At 34.4% G+C, this 18630-nt stretch overlaps 1 long non-coding RNA gene, 1 pseudogene and 1 gene segment (V, D, J or C); 2 read left to right on the top strand and 1 right to left on the bottom strand.

The window, feature by feature from the left end:
* Positions 1–18630, bottom strand: part of LOC122143901 — a 355125-nt pseudogene that overhangs the window by 47774 nt on the left and 288721 nt on the right.
* Positions 1–18630, top strand: part of LOC122143908 — a 299947-nt gene that overhangs the window by 41810 nt on the left and 239507 nt on the right. The gene's annotated exons all lie outside the window — the stretch shown is intronic.
* LOC109081985 overlaps positions 7640–18630 on the top strand; it is a 58396-nt gene continuing 47405 nt past the window's right edge. Inside the window, 4 exon segments of the C gene segment in view lie at positions 7640–7735; positions 9397–9726; positions 10359–10664; positions 11668–11822. Coding sequence covers positions 7717–7735; positions 9397–9726; positions 10359–10664; positions 11668–11822 — 810 coding nt within the window.

Here is an 18630-nt window from a genome sequence, read left to right as displayed (position 1 = left end):
GTCAAAGGATAAACATGAATGTCCTAATAATGAATCAGGAAGTCTTCATTGTAAAAAAAAAAATCTACATTCCCAACTCAAAATTTTCTAGTGACTGGTCACATCTAGTCTTCTTTTTCTTTTTTCTTTTTTTTTTACAGTGTTGATATGGCTCAGTCAGTACTTCTACTCCCCATATATGAAATACAGGGAATACAATGGAATAGTGAGCTTACAAATAATATTAGTAGTATTAACCCTACCCTAATAGTCAAATAATATTTTTTTAATCATACCCTTATTGGGGGCTGAGCCCCCCTAAAATGAAAATCCTAGAAACGCCCCTGTTCCTATTGAAATACATTAGATCGAAAGTCGTACTGAGTGACACGAAAAAAAGGGCATTTCGTGTTCACGAACACGAGTCAATAGATTAAATTTCGTGACTATATCACGAACTGCCGTGAGACTGAACGTTATAAAGCGGACGTACTGCGGACCTAGCAACCGGACGTACTGCGGACCTAAACGGACGTTCGGAACGTCCGGGGGACGTCCCCTGTTTGCTGGGATATAGGCTACTTAACTGAGAACATTTCGGAAAACACGTTACGATAAGGTGCAGCTTAAAAGTTATTTTCATACTTGATTTATTAGCAGTACGACATTTAGGGGCCATTATTTAGGCTACGCTATTATTAAATATAGGCCTAAAGTGTATTTCAGAATATGGATAGAGATGTTCAGTATAATTCAGTAATTCTGTGGATGTTTATTCCCTCAGGTCGTTTAATATAGAATCGATTATAGTTGATCAGCCTATTAACATTTCAGTTTGAAAGAACATTGAAAAGTCTCTCTATCAGTCTGGGGAATGAAAACATAGGTGTCAGTGTATTTGCTGTTCGATCACTGTGCAATATAACGCCCAATGCTGATAAAAGTTATTACAAAAACTTCAGTCCCGGTCTAAAACTGGGTTAACGTTTTAATCTGTAAACGATCCACTGCATAACATTGGCTACATTTGTAGTTTAAATAAATAAGGACACTACACAGTTAAATCCGTGAATTTAAACATTTGAAAGAACCCGCAGCAGAAAAGAAAAAAATGCCCCGTTGTGTGTGGTAAAAGCCCTGTTGCGTCGCCGAGTTCTTTTTCTGATCGAAGCATGTCATCACTGTGTCATCGGCAGTGGCCACAGTGAGTACATTTCACCGTCTAAACCCTCAAGTAAAATTGCCGGATACTTTCTGTTGGATTTACTTGCTCGTTTGATTACGGACAACTCGAGTTGCACATCAAATCTTTTTCTTTTGGCCTTTCAAGCAGCCTTTCTCACATACGTTTAAATCACGATGTCATCCTGAAACAACCTCGCTGGTGCTCTGTTTAAGCTGTTATTCATGACATTGAGAGTCGAACCTCTCTGCCCTGATCACACTTCCTTCTGTTCACAGAGTGTCACTCTGAGAATAAAAAGCCTACACACTATGTATCAGTTCAGGGCTTAAGAGAAATGGGTGTTGTCACTAACCCATACATGCCGAACAGCATTATTCTTCATATGCAAAAAACAATTCCAGTCCCTCATAAGAAGTCATTAAGTATTTTGCTATTATATCTAAATGCCCGGTGCTGTCACTTTACTTTGGCCATGTGACACGTAATACTTCGAACAATTTCTTTACCGCGTAGAATCATATCATATCAGTAGACAAGTTGTTTGGGTGGTGTTGGTTTGTTTGTATAAATATTCTATTGAAACGTGACAGTCCAGAACAACTACCCAAATTTTTTTTTAAACTGTGCATTTCAAAGACATATTACTAAATGGCGACTTTTCGAAGTCATTATCCGGAAATGATAGCGATCACTAATCCAAGTCAGTAAATGTGCCTCCCTGCCTGATACTAACGCAGGAGTGATTTAAGTTTTTTTGTTATGGACTGTCCCGGTCCTGTGTATTAACGGTGCTAGCCTGGGGGCACAGTATTTTCAACCCATTACAAAAAGCTCAGAAGCATCTGTCACAAATCTACTGCATCACAATAAAGGACACTCTAGTATGGCGCAGCATAAAATAGGATTTTTCCTTTTTGCTCTTTCTTCATGCATAATTTTCACCTTAAGGACTTCATAGACAGGTGAAATCATATTATTACAATAAGTGAGCATAGTGTAAATTTTCCCTTGGTACGTACTTTATACTAACTTTCATTAAGTAAATCATTAGGCTAAGACCTTATGTACATGCGTAAACTGATCCATTACATAATATAGAATTCATATATCTAGAAAACGTGGAAATAATTAGTACTTGTTTACGTTCCACACATAATAACTGTATTAAACATTACACTTATTAACTTAACATTTCATGTAAATTAAACATGGTCCTGCACACATTTTGAAATTTTCTTACAAATTGACTCTAACAGATGGTATACAAGCGATTAAAGCTTTTGTTGCAATGCACAACACTTTTGCTGTTATTGAGGTGAGTTACGCTTAAGGTTAGACTCAGGTGTGGTGTGTGGGTAGGTTTAAGGGTTAAGTAAGGGGTCAGCAATGTAAAGGAGGCAATGTGATCATTACTAGGATGTAAAGGGATTCAGTCTGTTTATATTGCATTGTTTTGATAAATGAAAAGAAAATAATAAATAAAAGTATTTTCTTGATAAGATGTGCAAATAGGAAGTCTACACAACAAACCTAGACCAAATAAATGACCTTTACATACTGTGATTATGAGTTAATAAATATACTAACATTAATAATTTGTGAAGTGATTAAAATGACTAATTAAGTTATATTTTCACAAAATGTTTAAATGTAAAAAAAGAGCATTAATATGTGAACTGAAGTTTAATAACATTTGTAAGCATTCAAAAGTATATTAACAAATGTGTAATCATTGTATAATTTCTGTTAAAATCATTTGTAGATTTTTAAAACACATTGAAAGTTTAATGACATTTGTAAACATTAATTAATGATCCTTTAAACATTATATAATGTTTGTTAATGATTTATTAATGAAGCTTTTAATAATTGTAAATCATCTGTCAAAATCACTTGAAGATTTAAAAAAATGCATGATCATATGAATTGAAAGTTTGATGACATTTGTAAGCATTTCAATTTACATTAAATAATGATCTGTTAAATTAAATTTAATAAGTTCATTAGTTATCATTAACAAGCACATTATCTCATATTTCTAGATATATGAAGATATATTAAGTAATGATTAGTTAAACATAATGTTTGTTAATTATTTATTAATGAAATTTATTATAAGTGTTACCCAGTTTTTAGATCTTACACACACAAAGAGAAAAATACGTTTTTTTTTTTTTTTGTTTTGTTTTTTTAAATGGATATTAAATTACAATAATGTGCAACAATGTTAAGTGAAACAGTGAAACAGTGAAACGTTACAAACCTCTAATAAACACTGAACATTTTTTGTTGTTGTTGATTTAATCAACTGAATTCTGGCCACTGGTTCTGCATAATTTGTTTCCTTTCTTATTCATATAGTTTCAATATAAGTATTTTGTGTTAAAAAGATGTAATTTCAGTTAAGTACAGAGTATAAGTTATCCCAAAAAAATTCAGCCATGTTAACTTTTATTGTAATTGCCTTAAATCCAAATGATGGATTTTCTTTTTCTTTGGCCAGTAGGTGCATTGAATCAGTCTGATGAATGCGTGGTTATCATCTGCAGGAATGTCTGGTAAGTGTTTTAGTATTTTCAATAGAGCAGCTTTTTTCAGTCAGTTAAAACTATCAAAACTGACTTCCTAAATCAGTCCTCAACAAACATTTGTAGTGCAGAATATTATTTATGGTTTAGAATATTTTATGTATGTATGTATGTATGTATGTATGTATGTTTTACTTATTTATGTTTAATGTAACCACATTTTTTAAACTTGCTTTTTTAGGCATATTGGCACTGAGAAGTCATATAGTGATCCTAAAGTCACTGATCCAAAAGTCAGATAAATGTGTGTGCTGTTATACCAGGTCTTTGTTTTTGTTATGGACTGTCTGTCTGTGTATACTGGGGGCTGGGGCACAGTATTTCAACTCATTACAAAAAGCTCAGAAGGATCTGTAAAATTAATGATCAGTGAATCCATCATGTGCAATCAAATATATATTTTTTTTCTATCATCATTTTCACCTCAAGACTTCATACAGTAAAATAATCAAAAAGAGACTATTAAATTCTGTATTTATTACATGCCCATATAGATTACAGTACACTACAGCGTGACACACACTGCCATCGTATGTAACCATTTTGCACTTTTAAATCTTATACACACAAAAGTATGATTAGGGCTTTATAATAAATATTAAATGACAATAATGCACAACAATGTTAAGGGGGAAACCTGACTATGATGTGAAGATTCCCTTTTTTTGTACACTGTGACAATTCTGTGTAATTTGTTGCATGTTTTGAATATTATTGCATTTAGTTTGTGTATTTTAATGCATCTTTCCCTAATAATGCAATCATTATTTTATTTTCTGTCATACAACAGTTTCACTTAAACCTTAGCTATACCGAACTTCATTCACAATGACACTATTGCAACTAAACATCACATGCAGACACACAAAGTTTAGTTGCAGTAAATGAGGAGATTGTTCTATTTATATTCTGATATCATGTTGCTTTATCTTTATTCTGTGTCATATGAGCTCAAGTGAAACTGAAATGGCTGTTTATGTAAAACAGTTTTTAACAGATCGGATAGATGCTTCCAACCAACAGCGCAGGTGTTTCCTGGTGATACTGTCAGAATCAAACCTGTGAGCTCTTGATTGAACTGTTTAAATAACCCTATGCTTTTCTTCTTTAGATGCGCTTTGACATTTGGTGTTTAACAATAGCCTTGTTATTTAATATATTTTGCATCAAACATTTAATATTTACTTAGTATAAAACATACTCTGCAAGCAAATTTGGACTTGAACTTGTAATTTCATCATGCAACATAAGCACTCAAAATAAATGTATCATTTGTTTCATAAAATTATTACTTGATTTAATTGTGGACATTGTTCATATGTTCATGTTAATGTAAAATTACTCATAGACTTAACTTTAATATGTGAGAGAGAGAGAGAGAGAGAGAGAGAGTGAGTGAGTGAGTGAGTGAGTGAGTGAGTGAGTGAGTGAGTGAGTGTTTGGCACAAGAGAGAGAGAGAGAGTGTGTCCCATGTCAAATGTTTTCATGATTGGATGTGGCATAACTATGAGCAATATCATACGAGTGGGCGTTATGGTAATGTTAAGAATTTTGGGGGATGTTAAGAATTTTGGTGTGATTAGGGAAGAAGGTGTGCTTAGGGAAATCCCATCAGTGGCAGTCCTGTTCCCCCGTGGGACCCCCGTGGTTTGCTATGCTATTGGTACATTATAAAAATTAGTGTAATTTTAAATGTAGAATATTGTAAAAACTTTATGGGGAAAAAATGTTAATATATAGGTTAACAGTTCCCATACTATTATAATAAATTGTAAAAGATCTAACCAGACATTTCATATTATTTTACAACAAAATACTGTTAATTGTACAGTTTTTAGAAGTAAAATCAATATATCTTTTAAAAACCATCAAAAACTGCAAACTGATATTCCAAGAATTCCCCTGCGTGATACCTGAAATTTGAAAGAGTCTTGTTTAAATAATCATGTTCCTTAAAAGTTTTTGTTATCAGTTATGTACATTTGGGTTTAATGGTACATCTTCTGTTGTTTAATTAATGTTTATTACATCATTTTAGTGTTGTGTGTCATTCTATCAACCACTGCTGCCAAAGCGGCTCTTTATGAAAAAGCTATGGAGTTTTTTTTTATAGTGTAGCTGTGCAAAATGGCTCTATATCATCACAGACTTGATTCTGATATGAACCCATGTCACATGGTATTACTTAGGCGATATTGGCGGCTTTACAAAAAGCTCGATTGCTAACGATGTAAATAAATAGGAGTTCCTTCTGCCACTGATTTCAAATCTCAGGTTGATAGTTTATCAGGATGAGCCCAAACCCTGTTATTAAATAGAAAAAGTCACTTCAGAACTAGTAAAGGAATGTTGGTCTGCTTCACTCAAGTGAACAGCTTATTGTTTTGGCGTAGAGGGTTGGTGAGAGAGAGATGTAGTGAGCTGACACCTGCATCTAATACAGCATTGATTCTTCTTTCCAGTCTCATATTCACAATAAAACATCAATTTGAATGTCTTCTGAAGAAAGAGATATCTTTGTTGTAGGATCCTTTCAGCTGTTAAGAGGATTTCCCATTATAATGCTGGTCAATGCATTTGTTGGTTGCATCCTACAATGTGTTGCTGAAAGTAAAAAAAAAAAAAAAATGTCCTTGTTTGCAATTTCAGTCTCTTTTAAATAAAAAAGAATTTATAATTTGAGGACAAGAAGCAACAGTTGATTGATTGTATGTATGAAGGTCTATGTATGAATGAATGAATGACAATTTTAATGATGCAAAACTTAAAAAAAAATAAAACTTTATTATTATTATTATTATTATTAGGGGCAGATACAGGAAGGGTTTGATTGTTTATTATAGCCGCCCAAAATTGCTTCTGGCACTTTTTAATCTCAGTGTCTTCATATTTTGGATAGTATAGAAAAGTAGTGTTATATCTTTAGTGCAGATCATATTTCTGACCTACAATTGACGGCAGCTACAGAAAGGCATGCTGAAGAGATGTTTTCACTGAATCCATTTAAAAGAAAGGTAAAATAACAAATGTTTGCTTTTGAGGTTTGATCACATGAACATTGCTTCTTCTTGTGGGTTTTTGGTTAGCAACTCAAAGGCACCAGTCACTGTGTCTACTTCGACTACTGGGGGAAAGGAACCAAAGTCACCGTTTCCTCAGGTAAGATATTGTCGATACTTTCTGTTATTCCATTTTTATACAATTTTGCAGATCAGGTAAATGGACTTGCCACAAAATAACATGCAGCCATATTTACAGTTTTTGTCTTTGCTAATAGTGGAAAGGGGACGTCGGTAATCGTAAACAATATCGAGTAAAACTTTCAGATTAAAGGAAGTGCGTACTAAAATATCTCAAAACTATTCGCTTTGATAACGGAGGCCTGCGGTAAGACAGTGTAAATATACTATTAGGGTTATGGTATGAATCTTATCGTAAATCTTCTCGTTGTGACGAAGCCTTTGACTACTGGGGAAAGGGAACAATGGTGACCGTAACATCAGGTAAGATGTTAGTTTTTTTGTTTAGTTAGAGCCAAACAACAATAAATAAATTAATTAATTAAAAAAATGCATATTTAGTAGCAGACTTTTTATATATTAAAAAAAAACGTTAGAGTTTTTGTGCGCTGAAGAAATTAAAAGTATCACTGTGACTTACGCTTACTTTGACTACTGGGGGAAAGGCACATCAGTCACAGTGACATCTGGTAAGAAGAAACATTTAAATCTTTCATAAACATTGACAGGTGTTTTAAATAGATATAGGCTAAAAGGAAAACTAAATGTACACACCGCTTGTCCGTTTTACAAGAATGAAAGTTAGACTGAATTAAAAGGATAAATAGTTGAATTTGTGGCTTCGGAAAATAAATAAAAGTGACATAATAGATATTTTTGTACAATATCCATGGCTAAAACTGTCAGTGTGACAATGCTTTTGACTACTGGGGGAAAGGAACCATGGTCATGGTCTCGTCAGGTAAGAAAAACCTATTAAAACAATATCTGATATACGTACGAATACGTGACAGATAATTTGTCAAAAAGTAGTTTTTACATTTTAGCAACAATTCTACGAGTATTACGATAAAAGTCGGGACATGTCTTTAGAGTTATGCTAGAAACACAAAGATTCACATATACTTTATATAATTTTTTAAAATACATTTTTATATTTTGATGTGTACTCGCAATCAAATAAAACAACGAATCGGCTACAGGTCATTTAACAGACTGAGTGTTGCAATTTTATACTGCGCTGTAACATTAAATGAATATTTTGTAACTCGATCTGCTTCGACTACTGGGGAAGCGGCACCAAAGTCACCGTAGCAAACAGTAAGATTATTTTATTATTAATTGCAAGGACAGCTGTATTGTAAAATAAGACAAAATGAATATGTTTGAAATTTTAATTGCGGTCAAATGAATTGCTTTTTCATTAGAAAATGTAAAATACTACATAATTTAATCATGTTGTTTCGTTGTAGGCTATAGCTGCTAAAATCAAAAATCAATAACAGTTATTAAACGACACCTTTCAGTGTTTATTTTTCCCGCATGTGTTGTCTTAATCTACGCAAATATTAGCTGGGAAACCAGAGTAGTATAAGACTAAATAACTAGACTGTATTGTGTCTCGTGCGTTTAAACTTTCTACACTGATACAGCCATTATCGTACGCATTATATTTTAAAATAATGAACTGCATCCCGTGTTACTAAAATAAAATAAAGCTGTTTTAAATAAATTAAGGATTAAAACAATGGCGTATGTCTTTGATCGATAACCAACCAGTGTTTAATACATTTTTGCATTAAAAATCCAATTACCACTTCATGCCATGATTCCATGGTTACAAGCTGCTATATAGATAGTGCTCTTATTTCAAATTCTCAAAAGGTTGACTGTTTTCAATCGTTTATTTGTTTTTGTTTTTTAACTTAGACATTTTATGTGAACTGATTTATTTGAAAGTAATTCTGCAGTCAAAAATTCCAGTGATAAATTAGTTTAGATGTATAACAGTTTATTTATTACAGCATCCAAGAGAAAAAAAAAATCTAATACTCAAGATTTTGTATTGTATAGCCTATAAGCGGCTCATCGAAATACTGGATAGCCTAGCTGTTAGAAAATTGGCCAATCAGCGTCTAAAACTACAATAACAATTAGGCTATCCAGAGGAACACTAAATGTCTGCTCATCCGAATTTAATATCCATGTAGTAGGCCTACTTATTTGTTTGTGTGCGGCATAACATACAGAGATGATCATTCTTGCAAAATTAACAGAAAGATCGGGACTTCGACGCAAAGTGAAGATACTCCGCAGTGTCTGTCTTGTGTAAAACCAGTTAAACTCAATAATTTTGTTTTGCTTTATGTTATTTTATAATCTATTTAATTTCATTTAATTTTCTTATATTGTATATGATTAATTAATTCATCCATTCAGTCATTCATTTGAGATGTAGCCTAATCTATTTAATTTAATTTTAATTTTGTTATTTTTTATATTATTGATTAATTCATCTATTCAGTCATTCAACTGAGATGTAGCCTAGCTCTCTAATAGGTCTATTAGTGTTGCATATATGTACATTATATATTGTCTGAGAAAGATGCATTGTCTCTACAGCTCAACCATCTCCACCAAAGTCAATCTTCGCCATGTCCCAGTGTACTCCTGATTCTACTGGGTTCGTCACCATCGGCTGCATGGCAAGAGGTTTCTCACCTGCGGACTCGCTGACTTTTAAATGGACGGATTATAATACGAAGGAGTTGAGTGATGTCGTGCAGTATCCAGCATTCGGGAGTGGTGAAGAATATACCAAAGTCAGCCATGTGCGTATCAGTAAAAGTAACTGGGATCCTAAAAACCCTTACACATGTAAAGCTTCAAATTCTGAAGGCACCTCACTAGAGGTTAAAATTGCTAAAGCTGAAGCTAAAGCTAAAGCTCCAGGTAAGTCACATCTATAAAATATAAAAAATGTTGGGCATTTAGTAGCTATTTCATGTTTCTCTGTTGTGTCTTGTTGTTGGGTCAAGATTATGATGTTTCTTAGTGGAGGCTTAGGTTTGAATAAAATCATTGTTTTAATTATTTAACACCAATGAACCTGCTTTTAGCCTATATTTTTGTGCATGTCAAGCACTTGTCTGAAATTTAATGTCAGTCAATGTTTACACCAGCTAAGAACAGCTATGTATTTATATAAATTGAGTCTAAAAACACGGACCCCATGCCAGGGAATACAATGGCATGTTGGATTTCTTCCTTCTGTATAAACTAGATAGTAATAATAATAATAAAACTATACAACATTTAACACTGATGTTTAAAGTCAGCTATAAGAGCATCCTGTGCTTGCTTAATAAAGCATGTTGCACTGTTTTATTTTGCTTTTTAATTTACTTTGTGGCTTTATGTGCAGTTCTAAATGCTGAAAGGTTGTAAAAAATTGTATTGCCTGCAAGACCATTTGAAATGCTTTCACAGTCAAAAAGACTAGACTGCCTTGATACACTATTGTTATTCATTATAATGTGAGTTTCTGTTTGTTTAATAAACTGTTATCCCTTCTTCCAATTCAGATGGAGAGAAACCCACTGTTTTCATTTACAGACCTGATAATATTAACACAGATCGGGTCTCTCATGTGTGTGAGGTCACCAGCCCTAAACTCGGCAATGTCAGTGTAATGTGGAAAGTGGGTAATGAGCCTTACATAAAGGGCACAACCAGTGCTCCCATCCGTCAAAACGACTCCACATCTGTTCTCAGCATCCTAACAATGACCAAACAAGAGTATGAAAAGCTCAGCACCAGCATCACCTGTGCAGTAAGATATGGCAACATGAAAGATACAAATGCTCCGTTACAAGTGTCAACAAGCAAAAGTAAACAGCCAGAATTATCATGTGATTAATGTCCAAGCACTGAGTCTGCTGTTCTATGTTTCCTTGCTTTTGTCCCGTTGCTCACTTGTTATGTTGATTATGTATCTTTGATGTTGTTTTTTGTGCATATTTCTGTCTGTATCACTTACTGCATGGGTCAAACATCAAAGTCAAAATACACTCATGACTATATGTTTAATTTGATATTTACTTACATGTTGCATGTAAGTAAATATGTTCACAAGAAAACATTGTCAGAACATTATCATAGAGCTTGTTTATGTTTTGTTCTGTGCTTACTGTACTGCTGTTAGTCTATCAGTTCCTCTAATATAACATGCCATTTTTGTGTTGTTTTACAAGCAATAAACATTTGTGTTTGCATGACTTGTCCAGCTTTCATGTGATTTTCCTAATCAGAGTCTTTGTGTGCTTCACTTTCTGCTCCTGTTTTTTCTTTGTTTCTTTTTTTTCTCAGTATTTAGAGAAATTAGATTTTTTTTTGTCTCTGTCTCAAGTTAAGACACTTACTTAATTCTAAAGGTAACCATCAAAGTCACAAGGAATTTTTGACATTTTCAATCAATAAAATATACGGATGGTATATGTGGTGTTTTTAGGTGCACTTGTATTATTAGTATGTCAGTATTCAACACTAAGTTGAAAATAGTATGTAACTTGATAAGCATACCATAAATGTAATAATATGCTTATATATATTTTTATAAAGTGTATGTTCTAATGCACCAACAACGCTTAACAGACAGGACTATAATATAGCATATGTTTGTCTCTTCAGTGTACACTCAGTTGTGTGTGCAAATGAATGTATGTGAATACACGTATGCTGTACATAAAGACTTTATGTGCTTAGGTGTTTATATAACACTAACTAAATAATACTGGACTTTAACTTCAGGATGTATGATTAACGTTCTCATATATGAGTCGCAGCATGTGCTTACCATACATATGTCTCCTGAACATGTGTTTTCTTTTCCAGGTGAGCCAACTGAACCAGAGACAGGCTTTGCTCTGGACTGTAATAAAGATGTTCTTGAGGAGGATGAGTTCAGAAGTCTCTGGTCCACTGCCACCTCATTCATCTTCCTCTTCCTCTTCTCTCTGACCTACAGCGCTGTGCTCAGCTTCTTCAAGGTAATCTAATGGTCACTTCATAATGTACAGATCATTTTAAACAAGCACTTTTAGACCTCTTTTACTTGACTGTATTATGCATATTGTTGCAGTTATAAACATGCTTCAATTTAACTTGTATTGTGTCTTTAATGTGTTTTAAACTATAGATACATTTCTTCCCAGGTGAAGCAGTGATGATTTGTTAAAAGAACATGTGAAGACTCCAAGGTTTTCTTATATGTTTTGTGACTGTAATTAAATGCTACTCTAATCTATTTTCATATCAAAAAAGGAATCTCTCATTTGCTCTGTCTGTTCCTGTCTTTCTGTAAGTTTGTGTGAAAAACATTTAGGCTCACTGAGATGGTGAAACTACATAATTTGCCTCTGTGCACACATTCCTGAAGACACTGACAGATATGTCCTGCGTGTTCACACTCATCAATAAAGACTTATGATGTCTCTGTCAAATCATCTAGATTTTACTCCTTCAAATATTATATCAGCCGCTTACTACATTATCTTGCATTTTCAGTAGATGTTACTATGATATTAGTAGAGCTCTGTCAAAACATACAAAACTGTGAGAATATGAGCTATAAAGATATATAGTCATGACCTCAGTCTTGATGTGTTTGCTGCTTATCTAAAAGCATAAGGGCAAAAATCTGTACATTTTAGACGAACTGCTAAATTAAACAGATTAATAAAGCAAACCTTTCAAACTCCATTGGAATGTTTTGAGGAGTGTTATATCTCAAGAAGATCAGAAAAATCTAGATTTTTTTAAATTATTATTTTCTGTTTGTTTAGTTGTTCAGAAATTAAGACTCAGGAGTCAAACCAGGCAGAAATGACACGTTCCTAGAAAAGCTGGAGTTTAAGGTACTTCTGCAAAATGTTTCATATCACATTTCACAGTGTTTTCGGTTAATGTATTTAAATATTTAATCTCTGGGGATCCACCACTGCAGATGCACATCTCACATTCAACAGCTGCAACTTGTTGAGCACTCAAAGACATTCTTTTTCTTTTTTTTTTTTTTTTTTTTTTACATAGTCAAACGTTAATAAACTGAACAGCCCATGTGCAGTTTCAAACAAGCTTGATGAATTACAAACAATTCAAAACAAATGGCCATGCTGTGAAATGTAATATTTATTAACACATTATTCACCCTGTGATCTGATTTAATTGTAACAACATCCTCTATGTGTAGCCATTAATACTAATGCTCATTAATACACTTAAGATCCATTTTCATTTCAAGCCAACCTCAAAGTTTGTTCACAAACTTTACTTGTTTAGCTTGTGGTCCATCTAAAATGATGCTGCTTGAAACGTGATGAGAATTTGGAGCGTTGCCATAAAACATTACAATTATTTCAATATTAATGTATTTCAAAGTAATTTTGCTTTGCTGATATATGCAAATATGCTGGGCGAGTGTCTCATTTGACTAAGTACTCTCGAAGGAATTTCAGAAGGTCAAAATTAGATCTATTCGAGAGCATCTGTGTATTCAGGTCTCTCTTTCTTCCTCTTTTTTGCTCACACCTGCTGAAGTGAAACTGCATTCATGTTGATGACTAACAATTCTAAGAAAGGTTAAAAATTGATGTTAAAACTGAGCCTGCACCAATTTATTAAGCTAGCATCTATCTATCTATCCTATCTATCTATCTATCTATCTATCTATCTATCTATCTATCTATCTATCTATCTATCTATCTATCTATCTATCTATCTATCAACTTGTGTAGTATTTATCTGAAACATAGCAATGTGATGACACCAGCAACTTTATAGCAAAGCAATCCAAAGCAACCTAGCAATCCCCCAGAGTACCCTAGCAACCACCCTAAGTACCCTAGCAACCGCATAGCAACACCTTAGCAATCACCCCAAGGACCTTAAAGGGGTCATTGGATACCCATTTTCCACAAAAGTATACAGATTTACACATTACTGTATGTGGGATACTGATTGAAAGAGACTGGATAGGATCCACAGTTACACTTTTACAGTTTTCTCAATCGATTTGACACATTTCTCCAAACTCAGGTCACTGTTCTCAAAACAGTTAACACAGTGATCTGAAAACTTTGTAACTGTCCTAAACAGACTGTACGTTTTCATTCATTTCACACAAATTACAAATCATGCAAATAATTTTCTCAAAACAATGTGCACAAAACTCTCAAATGTTTTCACTATAGTTAATAAAACCAACCAATACTTTAAAATGTCTGAAAAAACGTCTTACACAAACAAAAACATTTATGTACCATTTGTCCAAACACAACAAAGAAAACTGTAATTTGTCATTTGATCAAATTAACATTTTCAATTGGCCCTAAACTGATAACTATTTGGTTAATCATACACTTAACAAAGGAAATGCAGTTTTCCTAATCATTTACAAATTTATCACAATTGCTTTAGAGTAATAATAAAGGGAACGTATACAAAGAGCAAGAACAAATATGCAAAATAATACAGTTTTTCACAATCGATTTGACACTTTTCTCCAATGCAGTGTACTTGTTCTCAAAACAATTAGCACAGCCAACCAAACACAAAATGATCTTAACCAAACACTTCAACTTTACTGCAAAATGAAGCACTGCAATTTTTTCTAGTAATGCATTTATTAAAAGTAAATGTTAACATCAAATCTATAGGAGTGTTCTCTATTTGATTATAAAACACATTCAGCTGTAGATGCACAAATATGCTAATGAAGATACATGTTTATTGCATTTCTTCAACAGGGAGTTTTGTTTTATATATATTGTGTATAGCTAAATGAAATAAAAATTGTTATCCAACACCTGCCCATGAGAAAAAACTAACTGCACCTTTAAACTTAAAATCTGTTTTGTGCCACCTTTAGCAGAAAGAGCTGCAAATAAACTTTTATGATGACTACAGATAAGTCTTTTTACAGCACAGTGGTGGATAAATATATACTTATCTGACTTTTTTTAGCTGGTGAAAAATACTAGTGTTCTAATAATTTTAGCCACCACTGTATATACACGTGTGTTTGCTGTATACATGAATTGTACTGAATTACTGTATTGATCTTGCCTTTCATTTGCATCTGAAAGAGAATTTCATTGCATTTTATCTACACTAAACATTTGCTGCGTTTGCATCATTGAAGAAAAATGTAAGAAGGCTGAATCCATACTTGACAAGCTCTTGTCTCAACATCATCAGCCACAAAGGAAGAAGCCTCTAAGGGAGGCCATGATTTTTTACATGGTCAATTAGGTCAATTCTGATTTCATTTGAAATTCATCTACACCTTCTTCCTCCCTTCCACCACACTTCTTCTTACAGTGTCTCTTTCCTGCTCCTTCAGCTACACCCAGTGCCCTCTTCTCTAATCACCTCTTTCTCCATTTCTTTCTTCCTCTCCTCTTTTCTCACATCTCATTTTCTGTTCATCTCTTTCTACCTGTTCACTCTCTTCATCTTCTCTCTCATTACACCCCTTTCTCGACCCACTCCCCCTAATTAATAGACTAACAATATCTTTATCCCCCTTTTTTATTTGTTTATATTTATATTTATTATTATTACTATTATCATTATTATTATTATTACTATTTTGCATATTTGTTCTTGATCTTTGTATATGAATGTGTAAACAATTAGGAAAACTGCATTTCCTGTGTTGTGTGTATAATTATCCAAATAGTTATTGGTTTAGGGCCAATCGAAAATATACCATTTTCAGTTGATAGAATGACAAATTACATTTAGAGTTACATTAAGAGTTAGTTATATTAGAGTTTTGTTTGTTGTGTTTGGACAAATGGTACATATGGTTTGATTTGTGTAAAACCTTTTTTCAGATATTTTAAAGTATTGGTTGGTTGTATTAACTATTATAAAAACATTTGAGAGTTTTGTGCACATTGTTTTGAGAAAATGGTTTGCATGATTTGTAATTTGTATGAAATGAATGTAAACGTACAAACTGTTTAGGACAATTACAAAGTGTTCCAATCACTGTGTTAACTGTTTTGAGAACGGTGACCTGAGTTTGGAGAAATGTGTCAAATCGATAGAGAAAAACTGTAATAATAGTAATATATAAATAAAAGAAATAAAAATGAAAACCGGAGGGGGGAAGGTTAAAGAAAGAGGTGTGAGTCTATAAGGTGGTGGAGTGGGTAGAGAAAGGGGTGTAATGAGAGAAGAAGAAGATTGGAACAGGTAGAAAGAGGTGAACAGAGAGGGAGATGTGAGAAAAGAAGAGAGGATAAGGAAAGGGAGAAGAGAGGAGCAGAGAGGAGGGCATTGGTGTAGTGGAAAGAGCAAGAGGAGAAACTGTAAAACATGAACAGGGAGGTAGTGAACAACAGGGTGGAAGGAGTGGTAGAAGGTGTAGATGAATTTCAAATGAAATCAGAATTACCCTTATTGACCATGTAAAAAATCATGGCCCCTCCTTTACATAAGCTGGGGGAAGGGGTTACTATCTCAAAACACTTATAAAGTGTTGTACTTTGATTATTGATAGTGCAAATTTGTAGTCCTCCTGGGACAACTTCTGTTATTTACTGTAAATGTCCAAACATTTAGGTTTGAGATCATTTAGATGGACAGTCAAGATTATTTTGAATGAAACAGGAGCATTGCTGACATGGTGGTCCAGAGCAACATCACCAGCCACAAAGGAAGAGGCCTGTAGAGATGTTGAGACAGGAGCTTTTCAAACATGGATTCAACCTTCTTATATTTTTCTTATCCTATGATACAAGCGCACTAGCACAGCAAATATGTAGTCCATGTAGTGTAGATAAAATGCAATGAAATTCTCTTCCAGATGTAAATGAAAGGCAAGATCAATAACTCAAGATAATTCATATATACGGCAAACACACACATGTACTTGTTTATGTTACATTGTGACCAAATGTCCCCACAAAAGGTAGTAAAAACCGAAATTTTTGACTTGTGAGGACCAGCCTGAGGTCCCCACGATGAAGAAAAAAAAAAGTTAAATGATGTTTATCTGAAAGTGTTACAATGCAAACATGTTTTCTGAAAGGGGTAGGGTTAGGGTTGGGTTAGGGGATATAAATTACAGTTTGGTCAGTATAAAAGTCAAAAGAAGTCTATGGAAAGTCCCCACAATGTATACACACACACACAGTTATCAGAAAAGTTTGCAGTTCTTGCTGGTAAAGGTGGCACAAACAGATTTTAAGTTTAAAGGGGCAATAATTTTTTTTATCATGGGTTTTCTTGAGGTGTTGTATAGCTTAATTTTATTTTTGTTTAGATATACACAATATATAAAAACAAAAACTCCTATTTTAAAAATTGCATTTTTCATTTTTGACTTATGTGCATATACAGCTGAATGTGTTTTTATAATTAATAGAGGGAGAATACACCTATATAGATTTACACGATGTTAATATTTACTTGCATTAATTACGTTAGTACCAAAAGTTGCAGTGCTTCATTTTTGCGGTAAGGATTGAAGTGTTTGGTTAAAGATCATTTTGTGTTTGGATGGCTGTGTTAATTGTTTTAATTACAAGTACACTGCATTGGAGAAAAGTGTCAAATCGATTAAGAAAAACTGAAAATGTATTACTAAAAAAAGTCTCAGTGCTTCATTTTGCAGTTAATTTCAGTCTCTGCATTTAACCCATCCAAGTGCACACACACAGCAGTGAGAAATGAACACACCCGGAGCAGTGGGCAGCTATATCCAGGCCAGCGCCCGAGGAGCAACTGGGGGTTCCGTGCCTTACTCAAGGGCACTTCAGCCATGGATATTGAGGGTGGAAGAGAGCACTGTTCATTCACTCTCCACCCACCTACAACTCCTGCCAGCACCGAGACTCGAACCTGTGACCTTCGGGTTACAAGAACAACTCTCTAACCATTAGGCTACAGCTGCCCTTCAAACGTGTTAAAGGGGTCATATGATTCGATTTGCGTTTTTAAATATTATTAAATATAAGACTCCCTAAAATGGCTGTTCAACCACGCTCCCAGATCTCTACGTCACTATGCGGAAATATTTGCGTAATGCCGCCCAAATGTTCACGCAAAAAAGAAGGCGTGGTTTCGCAGTTAGTGTTGAAGCAGCAATGTCAGGGAGATGCTGTGTGTTTCTAGGTGAAAGCAAAAGCACTTTATTTGGCCTTCCGACGGTGATGCATTTAGAAATCTTTAAGATTACTTACAACAGAACACCTAGCTACAGTAACACAGTTACGTCGTGACGACGGAACTAGACCAGACCATATTCGTCGCAGCGACGTACCAAATAACATTCCAGCGACGTAACTTTGTGATTCCCATATTGTCATGGCGACGTCATTTGGTACGTCGCTGGAACGTAGTAAGAACGTCCTAACGACCAAACTGGCACATTGTGAGGGACGTTACTATAAAGTACCGTATTGGTCGCAGCGACGTAACTTTGTGATTCCAATATTCGTGGTGACATTATAGTGGAACGTCGCTGGCACATAGCAGCTGTGTCCCAAAGTTGAGTGTGCACACTTCGAAGGCCACGGACTTCGAAGACCAGACCTCCGAAGTGCACGAAGGGTCCTCCGAAGTGCGTGAGATGCTCCGCCTTCACAGGATTTCCTAATTCCGTCACCAGGTGTTTCCGATTAGCGCTCTGTTGCATTGCAACGGTGCGAGAAGAGCGCTGACGAGAGGAAAGTCCTGCCAGGACAGGTGGAGCCAGAACTGCTCGTTTTTGTTTTTATGATTTGCTCATAATGGAGGAGACTGTGATGTGCCAAGACTGAGGCCAGGTAAGTTACACTGGTTTCC

Source organism: Cyprinus carpio, unplaced genomic scaffold (genome assembly GCF_018340385.1).
Source record: "Cyprinus carpio isolate SPL01 unplaced genomic scaffold, ASM1834038v1 S000006530, whole genome shotgun sequence".
NCBI lineage: Eukaryota > Metazoa > Chordata > Actinopteri > Cypriniformes > Cyprinidae > Cyprinus > Cyprinus carpio.
Note: the sequence above shows the minus strand (reverse complement) of the source record. Positions and strands in the feature narration are given on the sequence as shown.